At 43.5% G+C, this 16,110-nt stretch overlaps 1 protein-coding gene across 4 annotated transcripts in view; it reads left to right on the top strand.

The window, feature by feature from the left end:
* Window positions 1–16,110, top strand: part of Tanc1 (tetratricopeptide repeat, ankyrin repeat and coiled-coil containing 1) — a 246,680-nt gene that overhangs the window by 209,692 nt on the left and 20,878 nt on the right. For all 4 annotated transcript variants that reach the window (XM_008826685.3, XM_008826683.3, XM_008826682.3 and 1 more), the window contains exons 17-19: window positions 2,723–2,959; window positions 5,033–5,218; window positions 7,600–7,678. In XM_008826685.3, the coding sequence (XP_008824907.1) occupies window positions 2,723–2,959; window positions 5,033–5,218; window positions 7,600–7,678 (502 nt within the window). The remainder of the gene's footprint in view (window positions 1–2,722; window positions 2,960–5,032; window positions 5,219–7,599; window positions 7,679–16,110) is intronic.

The raw sequence follows: 16,110 nt of genomic DNA, 5'->3' as shown, positions 1-16,110 counted from the left end.
TCCAGGGAATTTACAAACGATTCCTGCTAGTCCTATGCTGGTCCTCAGTAGTCTATTTTTGTTTGTATGTCTTGCTCCAAACATTTCCTAGGCCTTAATAAAATCTCCCCAAGTATTTCTTCAGCATAATCTTGTTCTTTGCATACTAATAGTAACTATTGAAAGGGATTTTTTTTTAAAAATTGTTTTGATTTAGACTTACAGTTTTAAAATACCTTTAAAATATCAGCTGGTATTTTGTACAGTGTTGAATCTGTATTGCTGTGTAGTAGGGATCAGTTAGCTTGTTTGCCAGAGTCTCATATTTCTGAGTCCTTGTCCTCTGTGTTCGCTGCCTTTCCATCTGTTCAAGTGCTGGTTGACAGTGGGAGACTAGATTGGTGCTGACCTGGGTCTGGCCACATGATGGTGGTCAGGTGACTGGGCAGAGCCTCCTCATCATGTGTGTGCGGCCTGTCCTTCCTTGTGGATAAGTATTGGTTCCAGTGATGTGACAGACTCGATGTGTGGGCCATCCCTGTCTTGGGGTTGGGGACTTCCTCATGCTTCTTTTCTTTGTGAAGTTTTGTCTTATACTCACTGTCTGCTGAAATGAGCTAGGAATAGAATAATATGATGAGGGATGGAGAGGACTTGGAGTCTGTACCTGTGTGGAGTATGCATGGGTAGGGTGAGGCTATCCTGGTGGCATACAGACTTCTCTTTGGTGTTCTGTTGTTGGAGTAGAAACCTGTAGGGAATACTTCTTTGCTATCTGTGTCCCTGGAGCCAACATTCTAGACAGAGAGAACTGAAAGATCAGAGACTTTGATGACAGGGCCTGTTTCATGCTGTTAGAGCCATGGGACCTGCAGTGAGGGGATAACCCTGGAGAGAAGGTGAGAGAAGAAGCTGGAGGCCCCTAGCCTTTGGAGTTCAAGCTTCACAGCAGCCAAGATACCTAGCGTTTCACACTTTGGGGCCTAACATGTTGAGATGCCATCATAAGCTGTGGTTTCCCCTCTGGTAGTATTAATCTCCCACACCTACAGTTTGTAAATATTCTGTCAGCTACTCCAGTGGACATATCGCCAAACTACCCAGAATTTATATGTTTGTTGCCTTTCTATATCTTTTAATGATACCCGTTTGTCTCTAGTCAAATAGATGACATGGTTTCAGAGGTTTTCACACCTACTAGGCATCCCTGAGGACCTGCCAGGAGTTGGAAGGGGCGTAATGGATGCAGGTTGGAGCTGTTGAGGGGGACTGATTGAAGAAATGCATGGGGTATCCTAATAGGCATGAAAGTGGTGTCATTTTTTTTTTCTTGTGATCTGGAGATTTGGAGATTAGTATAGCTAAAAATTTGCATATGCTCAGTGATTTTGTTTTAGCATCTGTACATGAAAAGCTTTCCCTGATAGCCAAGCATTCACTGGATGGTGAGCACAGTTAGTGGGAGCAGCAGATGACCTAATAGCAGTGATCAGTTCTGATGGTCCTGAGGCCACAGATCATATCTGTGCTGTCTGACATTTCTTGTAGGAACACATCTTCATCAAGGAAAGAGACTGTGTCTTCTTTTGGCTTTATCTCATTTCCATTGTTAAATCCTTGATTATTTCATTGCTAGAATGATGCATTTTTGGTCTTTAATTTAGTGATTTTTTTTCTCAAAGTGTAGCTCCTAAACCAGTAACATCAGTATTAGCTAGAAATCATTGAAAATGTACCACCCAAACTAGCAAATGAGGGACGGGGTGCTGCAAAAAAGTTATTTTCAATTGTGATAATTAAAAATACTGAATAGAAAATTTACCATATTAACCACTTTTAAGTTTAGGTCATTAAACTACATTCACATTTAATGTTATTAATCTCTAAAATTTTTCATCTTGCAAGACTTGGTGTCCATTAAACAACTCTTATTTCCTCTCTGTCCATGGCCTGGAAACTACCATTGTGCTTTCTGTCTGTGCATTTGATTACTTTGCGGACCTCCCAAGTGGCATCATACACTCTGTCCTTTTGCATCTGGCACATTTAACATATGTTTTATACTAATCTCTGCTGTAGCACCACCATAATTAAATTTCTTTCTGAGGCTGAATTTTTCCACTCTTGGCACGTATATTTCTTTTTTTTCAATTTTATTCATTTATGTTTTTGTTTATTTAATCTATATAAATGTTTGGTGTGCATACATGTGTATAATGCCCACAGAGGCCAAAAGAGGGCATTGGATCCCCAGGAACTGGAATTCTGGATGATTGTTAGCCACCATGTGGGTGCTAGGAACCAAACTTAGGAACTGTGCGAGAGTAGCCAGTGCTCTTAACTGCTGAGTCTTCTATCTCTCCAGCCCCTGTGTATATATATTTCTTTATTCACCTATTAGCTGATGGAACCTGGGCTTGTTTCCATGTTTCAGCCTTTGTGAGTGATGTTGCAGTGAACTTGGGTATGCACATATTTCTTCGAACTTGGAATTGCTAGATTATAGCTTTACTTTTCATTGTTTTGAAGATCCTTCAGTTACCATTGTGGCTGCACTATTTTAGGTTCCCACCTATAAGGATTTACAGTATTCATAGGTTTCCCACTTGATGCTAATGTATCTCAAATTTGAGATCTATTAGATTAAAAACAAAATATTGAAGATATTGCCCTTCTCCCCAAATGTTGTTGAGACTAACATGTATATGAAAAATTAATCTTATTGGGGGACATTGCCCAACAGGTGAGCCGTCTCCTGATTTTGGGAGGGGCCAATGTCAACTACAGGACGGAAGTGTTAAATAATGCCCCCATCCTATGCGTCCAGTCTCACCTTGGCCATGAGGAAGTGGTCACTCTACTTCTGGAATTTGGCGCCTGCCTGGATGGGATGTCAGAAAATGGCATGACTGCACTCTGCTACGCAGCAGCTGCTGGCCACATGAAGTTAGTGTGTCTGCTGACCAAGAAGGGGGCAAGGGTAAGCAGCAGTCCTTGCCATGGGGATGACAGCCAGTGTGTCTGAGGGGATGGGAAATGTCTTCATGTGTTTGTTGAAATTATTGTTCCCTGGGCTCCATGGGTCTCAGCTTTGTCAGATTTCAGTGAGTTCAGAAACTGCAGCATCAATATTGAGGGTGGTCCTTCTTGGTGGGAGCCTCAGGAGAGAGGTAGCGATAGATGATAGATGATAGATAGATAGATAGATAGATAGATAGATAGATAGATAGATAGATAGATAGAATGTAGAAAACAAACTTAAAAAAATCAAACAATTGTGGTGCCATGTTAGAGTCTAGAATAAATTCAGGAAGAGTCTACTGATGTGGCTAGTGGCCAGGAATCTCCCTGCTACAACATCTGGCAATCTATCTATCTATCGATCTATCATCTATCTATATCATCTATCTATTATTTATCATCTATATCATCTAATGTGTGTGTGTGTGTGTGTGCGGTATGTGTTGTGTACATGCATATGCATTTATGCCATAGCACACATAGCAGTCAGAGAACAATCTAAAAGAGTCAGTTTTCACTTTCCATCATGTGGGTTCCAGAGATCAAACTTGGGTCATCAGGCTCAACAGCAAGTGCCTTTACCTGCAAGTGCCATCTAGCCATGTCTGTTTGAAAGGTTTTAAGTGTTTACCCACCTCCTTTTCTTATCCCATTTTATTTAATGCCACTTTTAAAACAATACCATGAATTCTGTGATCTTAGAAACCACGTGCTTGAGCTGCAGGAACTGGACTGCCTGAAATCATTGTTCCCTTTGCCAGCTAGAACATTGGGCAGCATACTGAGCCTTTAAGGCCAGAGCTTCTCATCTGCCCAGTGGGAATCCCAGGCCCTGTTCCCATGTCACTGTGGTGTGAGCCTTCAAGCAGCCTACTGCCATTGCCATGATGTAGCTGTGTGCTACTTGACACCTTACTGTCCAACTACAGGGTTCATAGATGAAGTCGAATGGAAGCCAAGTTAAACTCTGGTTAGGCTTATCCTAACCGTGGATGCATTTCATTGGCAAGCATACCTTTTGAATAACAGTGGATACCATTTGTAATTTGTAATTGTTTAATTAATGGGTTTATTTAGAGTTCAACAAAAAACAAAACAAAAGTTAGGCTTCTAGTAACTATGGGAGTATTTTTTTTCCCCTTGAAAATGCATCATTTGGGACATCTGAATGACACGACCAGTGCTTATGTTGTCTACCTTACTGTCATGTATCACGTGCCTCCATTTCTGGAGCCTAGCTGTCTCGTAACTTTATTCTAAGGCCAGCAGGTCCTCTTCCATCACATGTGAAAGCTCTGCAGAAAGAAGCTGTCATGTTGGTGGCTCTTGCAGGGTCCCCAAGTGATCAGACAACATGCTCCTAAGTTCATAAACTGGGTCCTAGGCCCTTCAGCCCCAGGACTCCTCAGGTTTAGACAGGGCATGTTGGGGCACTTGCCATCTTTGGGCTTTTAGGAAGTGTGCATTGCTCACCCACTCCCACTTTCTGACTAGCTGGCTCCCTCAGCCTTGTGGCTTTCATTTATGAGCCAATATGTCCCATGTCACTAACTGCCTGCCCTCCTTTCTGACCCTCTATATTCAGCCCTGCATTCTCTAGATCCTCTCCTCCTCCTTTGACTCCTAGGCTCAGAAACCAAACACTGCTCTTCTACTCCCAGCCCCTCCCAGCTTCTCATAGAAGCCTGAAAATGCTCTCTCCAAGTACCCCTTTTGGAAACAGAGTTTTTTCTGAGGTTTTGGTCTGTGTCCTCACACATATTCCCAAGAGAACTTGGAGCTCTGTGTAGTTTTCTGAGAGACACTTGAGTGTCGTCTTGTGAGTAATAGTGCTGCACATTGAGCCGAAGGCTTGGATTAGTTTTCTCATTTGAGCAAAGGAAGTCAGAGGTTCAGTGCTGTCCAGAAAAAGTTGAAATAGAAACCCCATCCATTTGTGGCAGCGTGGGCTTGCACATGGCCTTTTGGGACACCGGTGGGCTCAGAGTAGAGAGATGCTCACCTGTGCCTTTGCCTTGCTCCTGCTCCCCAGGTAGACCACTTGGATAAGAAGGGCCAGTGTGCACTCGTCCACAGCGCGCTGCGGGGCCACAGTGACATTCTGCAGTACCTGCTGAGCTGTGAGTGGTCAGCAGGTCCTCCCCAGCCTGGCATGCTGAGAAAGAGCCAAGCCCTGCAGCAGTCACTGACAGCAGCTGCCAGCATGGGCCACAGCTTGGTGAGTGGGACTGAGAGGTTCCTGCCTGGGAGATGGAAACCCAACACATCCCTTCTTTTAGTCAGGTACCATTTTCCCACAAAAGGAAGCAACAAAAGGAAATGAAGACTTCAAAACTAGTCATTGGCCTTGACTACACTAAGGGGTTTCTGTTAATCCCACATCCTTGCTGTGCCATGAGGCCCAGTGTGTCATGTGCATGTGATGCTGGGGAGGTTAGCGCTGTCTGCTTGAGAGGGGCTCGCTCTCCTCTCTTCCTCTCCTTTTCCGTGTTCCACTTTTACCCTCTCGCTGTCTTACCCCCACCTTGTTTCATTCTTTTGTCTTTATAGTTTCTTAAAAATAATCACATGGAATCCTAGTACTAAAATCATTCTTGAGTATTTGAAGGATTTTTAAAAATAGAATTTGAAGGCTTTGAGAGCATGTGAGAGTGCTTGTCATTTGCAATTCCTACACTGAGCAAAAACTTCATGCCACACTTAAATAGAGCATTTATTTCTGGTAGATGTCGGTAGTTCTCAGTTTGAAGATTTAATTGTCATCGCCTGGCCTGTTTCTTTGCTTTGTCTGTGAATCTAATAACATTTTGCTCACGCTCTGCAGTGTATTTCTCACTCTCTATTGTCTTCAGGCAATTAGAGGTGCTAGTATTTGGTAAGAGTCTTTCCCCAAAAATGACTTAAATTTGAGTGCCAAGCTGGCTGGCTGACATTTGGCACTTATGTACGAGGGCAGATGCACACACAAGCACACATTGCTGGATGGTTAATATTTGTCATTAAAAACACAAATGCATAAATACACGCATTATATATACACATCTGAAAATGTAGGTGTTTTCCTACTTTATTTTATCTTATTTGTCCTGTTTTTTTTCAGTCAAGATCTCAAATAGCCTAAATTCTAACTCTGGATCTTCCTGCCTCCACCTCCCAAGTGCTGGGAGGCACCATGCCACCATGCTCTGTCCCCTCCTTCAACCGTTGTCTAAATAAGTGGCTGAAGCATGTGAAAAAAAAAAAAAATCATCAACGGGAAGCCTGGGAGCACCATGAGCAGACAGTGGCCTCTTTTCAACTTATGTTCACCCCTCAGGAACTGGCCTGCAGTAACGCTGAGAAAAAACACCTCAGCACAGCCAGTAACCGTTTCATGCAAGAAAGTAAGATTATTAACCAAAATACCTGAGGAGTGTTAGTTTCCTAATGCTAGTAGAGCAAATGGCCATAGGTTCAGTGGCTAAAAAAACCTAACATGCATGTAATCTTAGTGCACTGGAGGTCAGAAGTCTAAAATTAAGGTGAGAAGAGGCCAGACTTCCTTCTGGAAGTTCCAAGAGAGAGCCTTTCCTAACCTTTCCAGCTTCTAGAAGCTACTGTATTCCTTAGGGCATGGTTGCTCACTCCGTCTTTAGAGTACACCTCACTATGGCTTCTGCCCTCCCGCCACCTCCTTGCTCTGACCCAGATTCCTCCTGTCCTCCTCTTAGGACTGCCTTGGTTAGACCAGGTCTGTGGCAGATAAACTGTATACCCTTCCAGTTCAGGATAATCACTACATTTCAAGGCCTAGAATTTCTTCTTGCCATTTAAGGAGCACTCGCAGATTCCAGGGATTAGGACTTGGCCTGGTAAGCCTACCCCAAATGGTATGAATTGGGAGCCTAGAAAATGGCTTTCCTGTATTCTTCTGTGACTTACCACTGCTCACTCAGGGTGATACTGGCTCTGGTCCAGGCACAGATACTTCATCTCTCTGAGAGTGAACTTTCTTGCCTCTAACATGTAACCTGCTCCACCCTTTCACAGAAGATGCCCAGAAGGGAAAAAGAACAATGCTGTCAGTAGAAAAATCATTTGGACAATACTTAAAGAAATTTTGGGGGGGTTGTTGTAAAAGTATATATCACCTTGTTGTCATTCCTTGTGAAGACTGGACTCACCACCTTCTGGTGATTTACACAGAAGCTGTACTTTAAGTGATCCTCTGGGTCCTTTGTTGATTAGGTTGGCATATTTGGGTCATGTTGGAATTCATTCGAATTCTGAGTACCTAGTAATCCTGAACAGTGTTGCTGAAATTCACTGAGATTGTTGTTTTTTTTTTTTTTTTTTTTTTTTTTTCGGTTCCTAGTAATCCTTAACAGTTTTGCTGAAATTCACTGAGATTTTTTTTTTTTTTTTTTTTTTTAGATTCTTCTCCAAGTGAAAGTGTGAAAAGCATACGAATTATGCTTGGAAATGGTTTTTATTATATTTCTTTTCCTTGTGCAGCATGAGATAATGGTTAAAAAACAACACTCTCTCCTTTGATATATGGGCTATAATAAGCACCTATTGCTATGAGAACTCATTAAGTCCCCTTGCCACGTCTGACAGGTAGTCCAGTGCTTGCTGGGAATGGAAGAGGAACATGAAATCGAAGTCAATGGCACCGACACATTGTGGGGAGAAACAGGTAATTATGCTTCCACTGCTTGTAGTCAGGGCAGCATGCCTGATGCTTCTGTCCCACTGTGGCCTGACTGTTTTAACAATGACTCGTGATGCTTGTAGTCCTATTTTCATTTTGTTACAAGGTATTTGAAGTTTACAGCTCTTTAAACTTTCCAAATGAGCAGTAAAATTTCCCTTGGAAGTAATAAAATTTCCTCATTTTGAATTAGACCAGCAATTAGAATGCATTTACTTGAGGAACATCCAATGGAAATACCTAAGCAAGGCATTCTAGTCTGTACATGTCCTGACCCACCTGGTCTTCCTATGCTACTTGCCAAGGGAGCTCGGCTGCAGCCCCATGTCAAAGGAGTCAAAGGTGGCTCAGCAGGGAAAACTTAGGCCTGCTATGCCTAGTATAACAAAGGTAGAACTCAAGCCTCGTGGCCCCACCTAAAATATTGAATGCATTCTAATGTCTGTTTCCATTGGGGGCTGTATAGGGGACTGCCTAACGTAGTGGGAAGAAAGACTAAAATTCAGGTTAATGAAGATACTGCTGCTTTGAAATTTTTCATATGACTGAATTGGTATGAGAAGTCTAAGATTTCATATTATGAATCATTTTTAGTGTTTAATGAGTGTTTCCTGGCTTTATTGTATGTGTACGTGATGTATGTGATTTCTACTTCTCTTGCACAGATTTGTTTCCAAATGCTTCTAAGTTATTTCCTAACAAAGCAGATGGTGGTATGGAGAATTTATTAGCTAGCTCACACTTAGGAAAGGCCTCAGAGATTTTCCTGGTGGGAGTACAGGCTTGCCCTTCAGAGCCACATGGCCCCCTCTGGGCAGCCACCATCAGCCTGGCTTCCTGTCGCTCATTGTGGACTGAAGGACAAGTGAGGCATGGCATGGGTTGCAGAGAAAGAGTAGGACTCCAGATGGTGTGGACCAGTCCTGAATTTCTGTCTCCTCCCCATTGAGAGTCTGCCAGTTGGTTGACGGCTAAAGAGACACTTGAGAAATTAAAGACTTCACACTGATTTTTTTTTTAACAGTACACATTTATTACTTCACAGTCTCTGAAAGTCAGAAGTCTGGACACACTGGACTGGATTCTCTATTTTAGGGGCTTACCAGTTCACCCACAGTCTAGGTATTGGTTTGGCTATGTCCTCGTCAGAGACTCACCCACTTCCAAAGACTGAGGTTGTTGGCAAGATTCACATTTTTGCAATTGTCCGTGAGTCTAGAAAAGCCACACAGTTGTTCAACCCTTCTCTTGCAAGTCCTGATATGTAATCTTCAGGCTATGTTGTGGCCTGTGAAGCAGTTCCCACCTTCCTCAGCAGGGATTAGTGTGAATATTATCAGCCAAGAAGTTTTTGGTTTTTGTTATTTTTTGAGACAAGGTCTTACTATGTAGCCCTGGCTGGTCTAGAAGTTGCTAGGTAGACCAAGCTAGCCCTCAAATTTGTGGCAATCCTCCTGCCTCAACCTCCCAAGTACTAGGGTTATAGGTCTGAACCACCATGTCCACTAGTTGAGAGTTTTACTGAGAAAAATTTAAATCTGCAAGGTAAGAAAAGGCAAGGTCAGCACTGTCAGGTTTAGAGAGCCACAGCAGCTCTCTAAGGAATTGCTGACAAAACCATGGTGCCTTCACTATATTCCTACTGACTACTACCTTCGCCCTTAGACTTTCCTACCTTCCACAGCTGTTCATATCAAGGGGAATGGGTTGGAACATTGTAGGGCAAGTTTTAGATGAGGGAATATCTGCAAATATGGGGCCTGACTGAACATAGACTGCACCATCGGGAAGGTGAGGTCTGTTTCAGATTTGGCCATTTGAGGTTTGTTATCTGACTCCAAATGTGGAAATGAGAGAGATGAGCGAGGATCACAAACAGCTTCTGACTTAATATATCCTGCAGATGACAGTGATCACATGGATGAATAATGGGTCACACAGCCCTGTCACCAAGTTTGCATATAAACAGTGGACCCTGGCGCTTCCGGAGTGTGCTGAGGCACTTGGGTGCACTGTTCCTCATCACTGTAGGAATTCTCAGCAGCAAAAGTGATTGTTTCCCCAGCGCCTTTGTTTGGGCCTCAGTCTTGAATGCTCTCAATAGAGCTTTGTGTCCAAAACATCCCAGACTGGCCTTTGTCTGGTAGCCACGCAGGGTAGGATCCCAGAGTGACTCCTGTGTAGGGTATGGGAAGTTGGAGGAACAATTCAGAGCTTTGTGTGGATAATGCAGTCATTATTTCTCCTGGAATGCTTGTGTCCATTTACAAGTCTGTTCACTATAGATTTAGCTATAAACAGCTTGGCTTTAAGATGCTGGATGATGGGCTTACAAAGGCAGTTTCCACATCCATTTCTGGCTCACCGACTCATCTTTGAAGGGTGAGCTATTTTCTGTATAGCACCTCTACCCCATTTGGTGCTCAGCTTGTCTCTGCTCTCCAAGCATTGAGATGCCACAGAGGTAGGTACAGATCCTGCACACAGTGCTTCCCTACTGTCCTTCCAGGACAGACTCTTACAGTCTGAGACTGTACTTGCTTCACAGGGTGCTGAGTATGGCTGTGGGAGGAGTCACGTCCCCTGTTGATTGGGAACAGCAGGTACCTGAAATGATGACTGCTTTCAGCTGGGGAGGAGGGCACACAGGAACAGGAGTCCACCATGAGACCCCTTACCACTCTGGCCATGGTGGGGCAGTTTGGAGCAGAGCTGGTCCTGTGCCCTTAGTGCCTGTGCATCTCAATGCTGGTAGTCCTTGCATGTTCTCATAAAGGAGATTATTTAAAGGGGCAAGAACTTGTATTACAGATTTTAAAGACATTTATCTAAAACAAGAACAGTGTTTAGTCTGGCCGCTTAGTGTAATAAACCACACAGCTTTTTGAGCACTCACAGCTATGCTGATTTGAGGGAGCAGAGGGCTTTACTTAGAGAATTCTTCCTTTTTTACCAGTATCTCAGACTGTTTGCTTTTTGTCTATCCAATGTTTAGAGATAAGCCCTTCAAAGTCAGTCCTATAGTTGCAATAGCTCTGAGCCACTGCACCCCTCACCCCTCTTCCTCAGTGGAGAATACGAAGCAGTGTGACCTGTCAGCAGAAAGCTACCCCTAACTGTGCCACCCCAACTGCAGCTCTCTGACACCCACAGACTCTGTCAGACACCGATGGCTCCACAAGTTTCTGGGCGGCCCGAAACATGGCCAGAGCCCATCAGATGCTTGGGTTATCTCTGTCTCAGGCATTCCACAGCCGTGACGAGTCATTGCTGGCTCCCACAAAGTCCTGACTAAATTGAGTTACTGTTTCCATGTCAGTGTTTGATGTGAATCAACCCAAGCTGAAATGACCAGGGACACTTAACTGATGACCTCATGCTGTTCTGTGGGAATTGTCAGAAGGACCATGTTTCCAAACTCCAGGCCTCTCTCCAGTGTGAGTCTCCACTCTGTGCTTCTGGCTTGAGCCTCCTGTTTAGGAACAGAGGCCTCATTTTCCAGTGCCCTTTCAAGCAAAGGCTTCTTCCTCACAGGCTCCTCTGCCTTGTTTTGTAGCCTCGTCCCCAGGACTGTCTCACTGTTGATGTTTTTTGAGGAGAGGCCTTGTTCTACACACTGTGCACTTCATAAGGGCTTTGTTACTTGCTCACATGTGAGTGCCTGACCTCTTGCTATCCCAGGGACAGAGGTACTGGCTACCTGTTTTGTCCAACACAGTTGGACAGACTTGTGCAAATGTGTTTTGTGTCTTATTTTACCTTAATGTATTTAAATTCCTACCTGTGACTCTTAGCAGAGGAACAGACAGTGTTGGTCTAATCCGGGGCTTGTCATGTGGGCCCTGACCTAGAGATGAGGAGATTAGAAGAAAAGAAAGCCATGCAATTTGCAACATGAGATTTCATTTGCAGTTATTTGGGAGAAGTGCTGGTAGAGAAGAGCAGAGTAAGGAGCCTCAGTGGCTCTGAAGAGCCAGTGGCATGATTTTGTTTTGTGGTAATCCTGCCCTGCTAAATTCAAAGCCCTACATGTATGTGATGGGCCCACTGGCTGCTGGAATATAGTGTAGGTATGGCTAACAGGATGGAATGCTTGTGTTCACCATTCCACTTTTGTATCTATAACATCTCCCTCTCCTGGGTCCTTCAACTGTTCTCCAACAAGCCACTGCACACTGACTCAATCACTTCTTCAGAAGCTCTGCAGCAGGCCCAGGGCCCTAAGCTTTCAGAGTATAGGATGTCAACTGAGGGCTGCTCTTCTCTATCTTCTGAAAAGGAACACCCTGTCAGAGTTCGTTAGGTCTGAGATACTTTGTGTAAAGTGCCAAGTCCTTTATTTTAAGTCTGCTATTTTGGTTGGTGAACACTTTCCGAAGGAGTTTGGCCATTGTAAATGATTGACTGCTATTGCCAAAGATGCTAAAGACACTTGATTTGCCTCTGTTTCTAAGAACCAAGGTTTCTCCTCTGTAAGGAGTAGGGGATTTGGGCTGCAGAGCCTGCCAGTGTGTTGAAATACCTGTGTCAGTCCTACTACACAGTCTGCTAGTTCTGGGCAGAACCTCAGTTGTACCTCTGGGGTTCAAGTTCCCTGGCAGATGGGGTGGGTTGGCCCCAGGCCTTCAGTTTTGGGGTAGGATGTCTGTATAAACCTGTCTTCATACTAGGTCACAGCTAGGAACAATACTGTGTTTCATTCTTTGTCATTTAAGTCTTTGTGGATTCACTTCCTTTTCCTGTTCTGTGGTTGTTGAGCATCTATTTATCTTGGGTGTACCAGGCCATGGAAACCTGGATTACCACCTCCAGGGCTGCCGCAAAACACAAGAAACAGGACAGGAGAACATTTAATAAGAATTTAAATTAAATTTTAAGTTTGCTGGGTTGAGTTTGGTCTTCACATATACAAATTCTATATCCCTTATTCAAAATGCTTAAGACCAGCAATATTTGAGATTTGTGGGTTTTCCAGATTTGGGAATATTCTCATAATTGGAAGTTCTCTAAAATCTAAAACTTTGAGTATTATTTTGGTTTTCAAAAAGTTTCAAAGTTTTGGATTTGGGGATTTGGGACACTCACCTTATATGTGTCCTCCCAGAGCTAAATGCCAGGTGAGAAATTAGAAGAAAGCATGACAGTGCTTGCTGGTGCCCATGTAGAATGTGTGTAACACCAAGCAAGAAAGATGAAACTCCCTCCCCTCTTTTTGTACAGATACCTGGTGTGCCTGCTCAGCTGTGCTCAGCTGTTAGTGGGAGAAGAGGAACAGACCATGAAACATGCCTTCAGTGGCATGAGGCACGCCTTCAGTGTCTTGGTGGGTGGCTGGATCTATCAGAAGTGTGAACATTCTCAGCACGCTTTAGAAGTGACAGCTGTTCAAAGCTGTGATCTTACAGATTTTTAGAACAGAGTCCAAATAAAATAAGATTTATGTCATCTATATTTTAGGAAATTGTTTTTAAATTGAATTTATGTTATTTATAGCACATAGTATTCTGTAGGCTTATTTGAAATAATACATACAAGAATTGGGGGTGGAGTGGAGTTAAGCCAGGCATAGTGGCACATGCCTTGCTTTTAATCCTAGCACTCTAGAGGCAGAGACAGGTGGATCTCTGAGTATGAGACCAGTCTGGTCTACATAGAGAGTTCCAGGGCAGCTAGGGCTGCAGAGTGAGATCCTGCCCAACAATTTTTTAAAAGATGAAATCGGGACTAGGACTGAAAGAACAGCTTAAATATCATGTCCTGGAGTTATCCCAGCATGCTACTCAGATGAAGCGTTGAAGTGTTGTTCCTGCACAGGACCCACATGTCCGGAGCTAGAGGGAACACAGAACAGTCAGTGCATCTCTCTCCTACTATCTGGGGAGCAGAGGGAGGGGGCGAATGGTAGCTCATTAGGAGCACAGAAGCATTTTTCTGGTAGTTTCCTTCTAAGTATACCCATAAGCAATGTTCAGTAAGTTCAGCATCTTTAGAGAGGACTTCCTGGAGGCAGCAGTGGAGGAGCCAAGAACTCAGATGCCAGCCAGACTCCCTCTAGCTATGTGTTCTTAGGCAAGTTGTTGAACTTTTCTAGGCCTTTCTTCATTTGAAACAGATACGAAGAGCACTTGCCTCATAGAAGTTGGCTGCGCGTGAAATGGATTTATGGATGTGCAGAACCATGAAGCATTGTGTAGGAAGTACTCATGTGTATCAGAATGTATTATTAAAACAGCTTCGGGTCTGTCTTCCTGGTTTTCACTTTTAATTTTTTCATATCTGCTATAGTTCCCAGGATTTATTTGATGGTTTAAGGAAAAAAGTTAAAGCTGTGTCTCAGACTACTCACTGAGCAGATGAAAGTTTTAGTCTTTATCAGTGTCATTAGTTGCTGGAAGATGCTTTAGTAACATGCAAAGGTATAGATAGTAAAAATTAATATTTTTAAGAGTAGGCAACAGAATCTACCTGAAAGAGGAGGTCCATCATGAAAGGAAAATAATGTCAGGACAAAATGGTCAAAAATCTTAAAAGGTGGTAGGAGTACTAGTAATCTTTTTTCCCTTATATTTTTGGGGTAGTTTTAAATTTTTCTATAATAATCAGTACATTGAAAATCTAAAGATGTTCTCTCTCTATGTTCTCTCTCTCTCTCTCTCTCTCCCCCCCCTGCCCCCGTGTGTGTGTGTGTGTGTGTGTGTGTGTGTGTGTGTGTGTGTCTCTGTGTGTGTGTCTCTGTGTCTGTGTCTATGTCTGTCTGTGTGTGTTTGCTTGCCTGCGTGTATGCATGTGGAGGACAGAGATCAGCAGCAAATGTATCCTTATTTTTTGAGACAAGGTCTCTCTCTGAGCTTGGAGCTCATCGTTTTGGCTAGCTGGCTGCCCAGTGAGCACTTAGTACCCAGCACCCCCACACACCCCCCCAGTTACAGGTGCATGCTGCCATGCCTGGCTTTTATATCAGTGCTGACCAGGGCACTGAACTCTGGCTCTCATGCTAACCCAAAAGGCACTTGACTCACTGCACCATCGCCCCATCCTGGGTCTTCTATTTTCATTGAGAGCATGGCTCCTGCTTAATTCAGTTGCAAGTTAACTTCCTGGTCTACACACAGATTAACTTTGTGACTTTGGAGAGGTAACATAATTTTCTATAGCTCAGTTCCTTTACCTCAGTAAAATGAACTTAACAGTGACATCTCAAAGTATACTTATCAAGACTAAATAGCAATCTGTCTATGGTATTTTACAGTACTCAGCAGTTGGCAAATATTTTAGAGATATTATATGCAGCTAAGGTTATGATAAGTCAATATTAATTAATTAAGACAGTAATAATTTATGCTGTCTGCTCTTGAAAGACTATTTCAGTGAACATTTAAGCAATAAAGTTCTAGAGCTATTTTGTAGTTACTTTAGGAAGAAAATAGCATTTTGATCACACATAAGTCTGTTTAGTGGCCGTGAACATTTCATTTTTTTCAAGAGCCCCTGGGAAGTCCAAGGTTCATGTTCAGTCTTTAATCCACACCTAGAGACTGGCAGTGCATTTTTACCAGAGGATCGGCAGCACCATCAGGGATGTTCTAGTTCTTCGATTTGGCTTCTGTCTTCCCTAGTAACTTTCTCATTGCTGAGAAATAGTGTGGTGAGGCTTGAGGAGAGATGACTTTTTGGATAAAAATGCTTGACTTGAGATCAGATCCCCAGAACCCAAGTAGAAGCCCAGTGCAGCAGCACAAGTGTTGTGATCCCAGCACTGTGCTACTGAGATGGGAGGTAGAAGCAGGAGATGCTCCAGGGGCTCAAGAGGCAGAGAGCCTAGCTAACACAGTAATGAAGAGACCCTGCCTCATCCTCTGTGAGCAAGTATGCGTGCACACGCGTGCACACACACACACACACACACACACACACACACACACACACACACACAAAAGATAGTGTGGTGAGGAAGAATAGTTTTATATGATACTGGGCTGTGCCCTGTTGTCTCTTTCATTCCGAACCTCTGTACTTGGTTCTAGCCAGGCCTGACCCTATTGTAGCTCCCAGAGCCCTGGCTCTTCCAGGAGAGTTTTGTAAAATGGAGAACAATGAGGACGATGTTATGAACAGCACCACTTTGTTGAGTTCAGAAAGCTTTTGGGCAATGTCACCAAAGACAGAGCCCCTTCCCCCCCAGGAAGGGAAGGGGCTTCTTGAGGCTGGGGAGTGCTGGAGGCTTGCTCTGACCCCCCCTACCCCCAGAGCCTAGAGCATTGTCTTCTGATTCAAGTGAAGTTTTTTTGTTCTTTATTTTATTTCCATCTTTGTTTTCATTTTATCCTTTAAGGTGTTGAAGAGTAGATCAAATAACATGAATTTATAGGTCTTGGAAATATGTTCTTATATCTAGGGGGAACCCTACCCTCCCTTAA

Source organism: Nannospalax galili, unplaced genomic scaffold (assembly GCF_000622305.1).
Source record: "Nannospalax galili isolate Female #2095 unplaced genomic scaffold, S.galili_v1.0 scaffold92, whole genome shotgun sequence".
NCBI lineage: Eukaryota > Metazoa > Chordata > Mammalia > Rodentia > Spalacidae > Nannospalax > Nannospalax galili.
The sequence above is the reverse complement of the archived record's forward strand: the minus strand, read 5'-3'. Positions and strand labels throughout refer to the sequence as shown.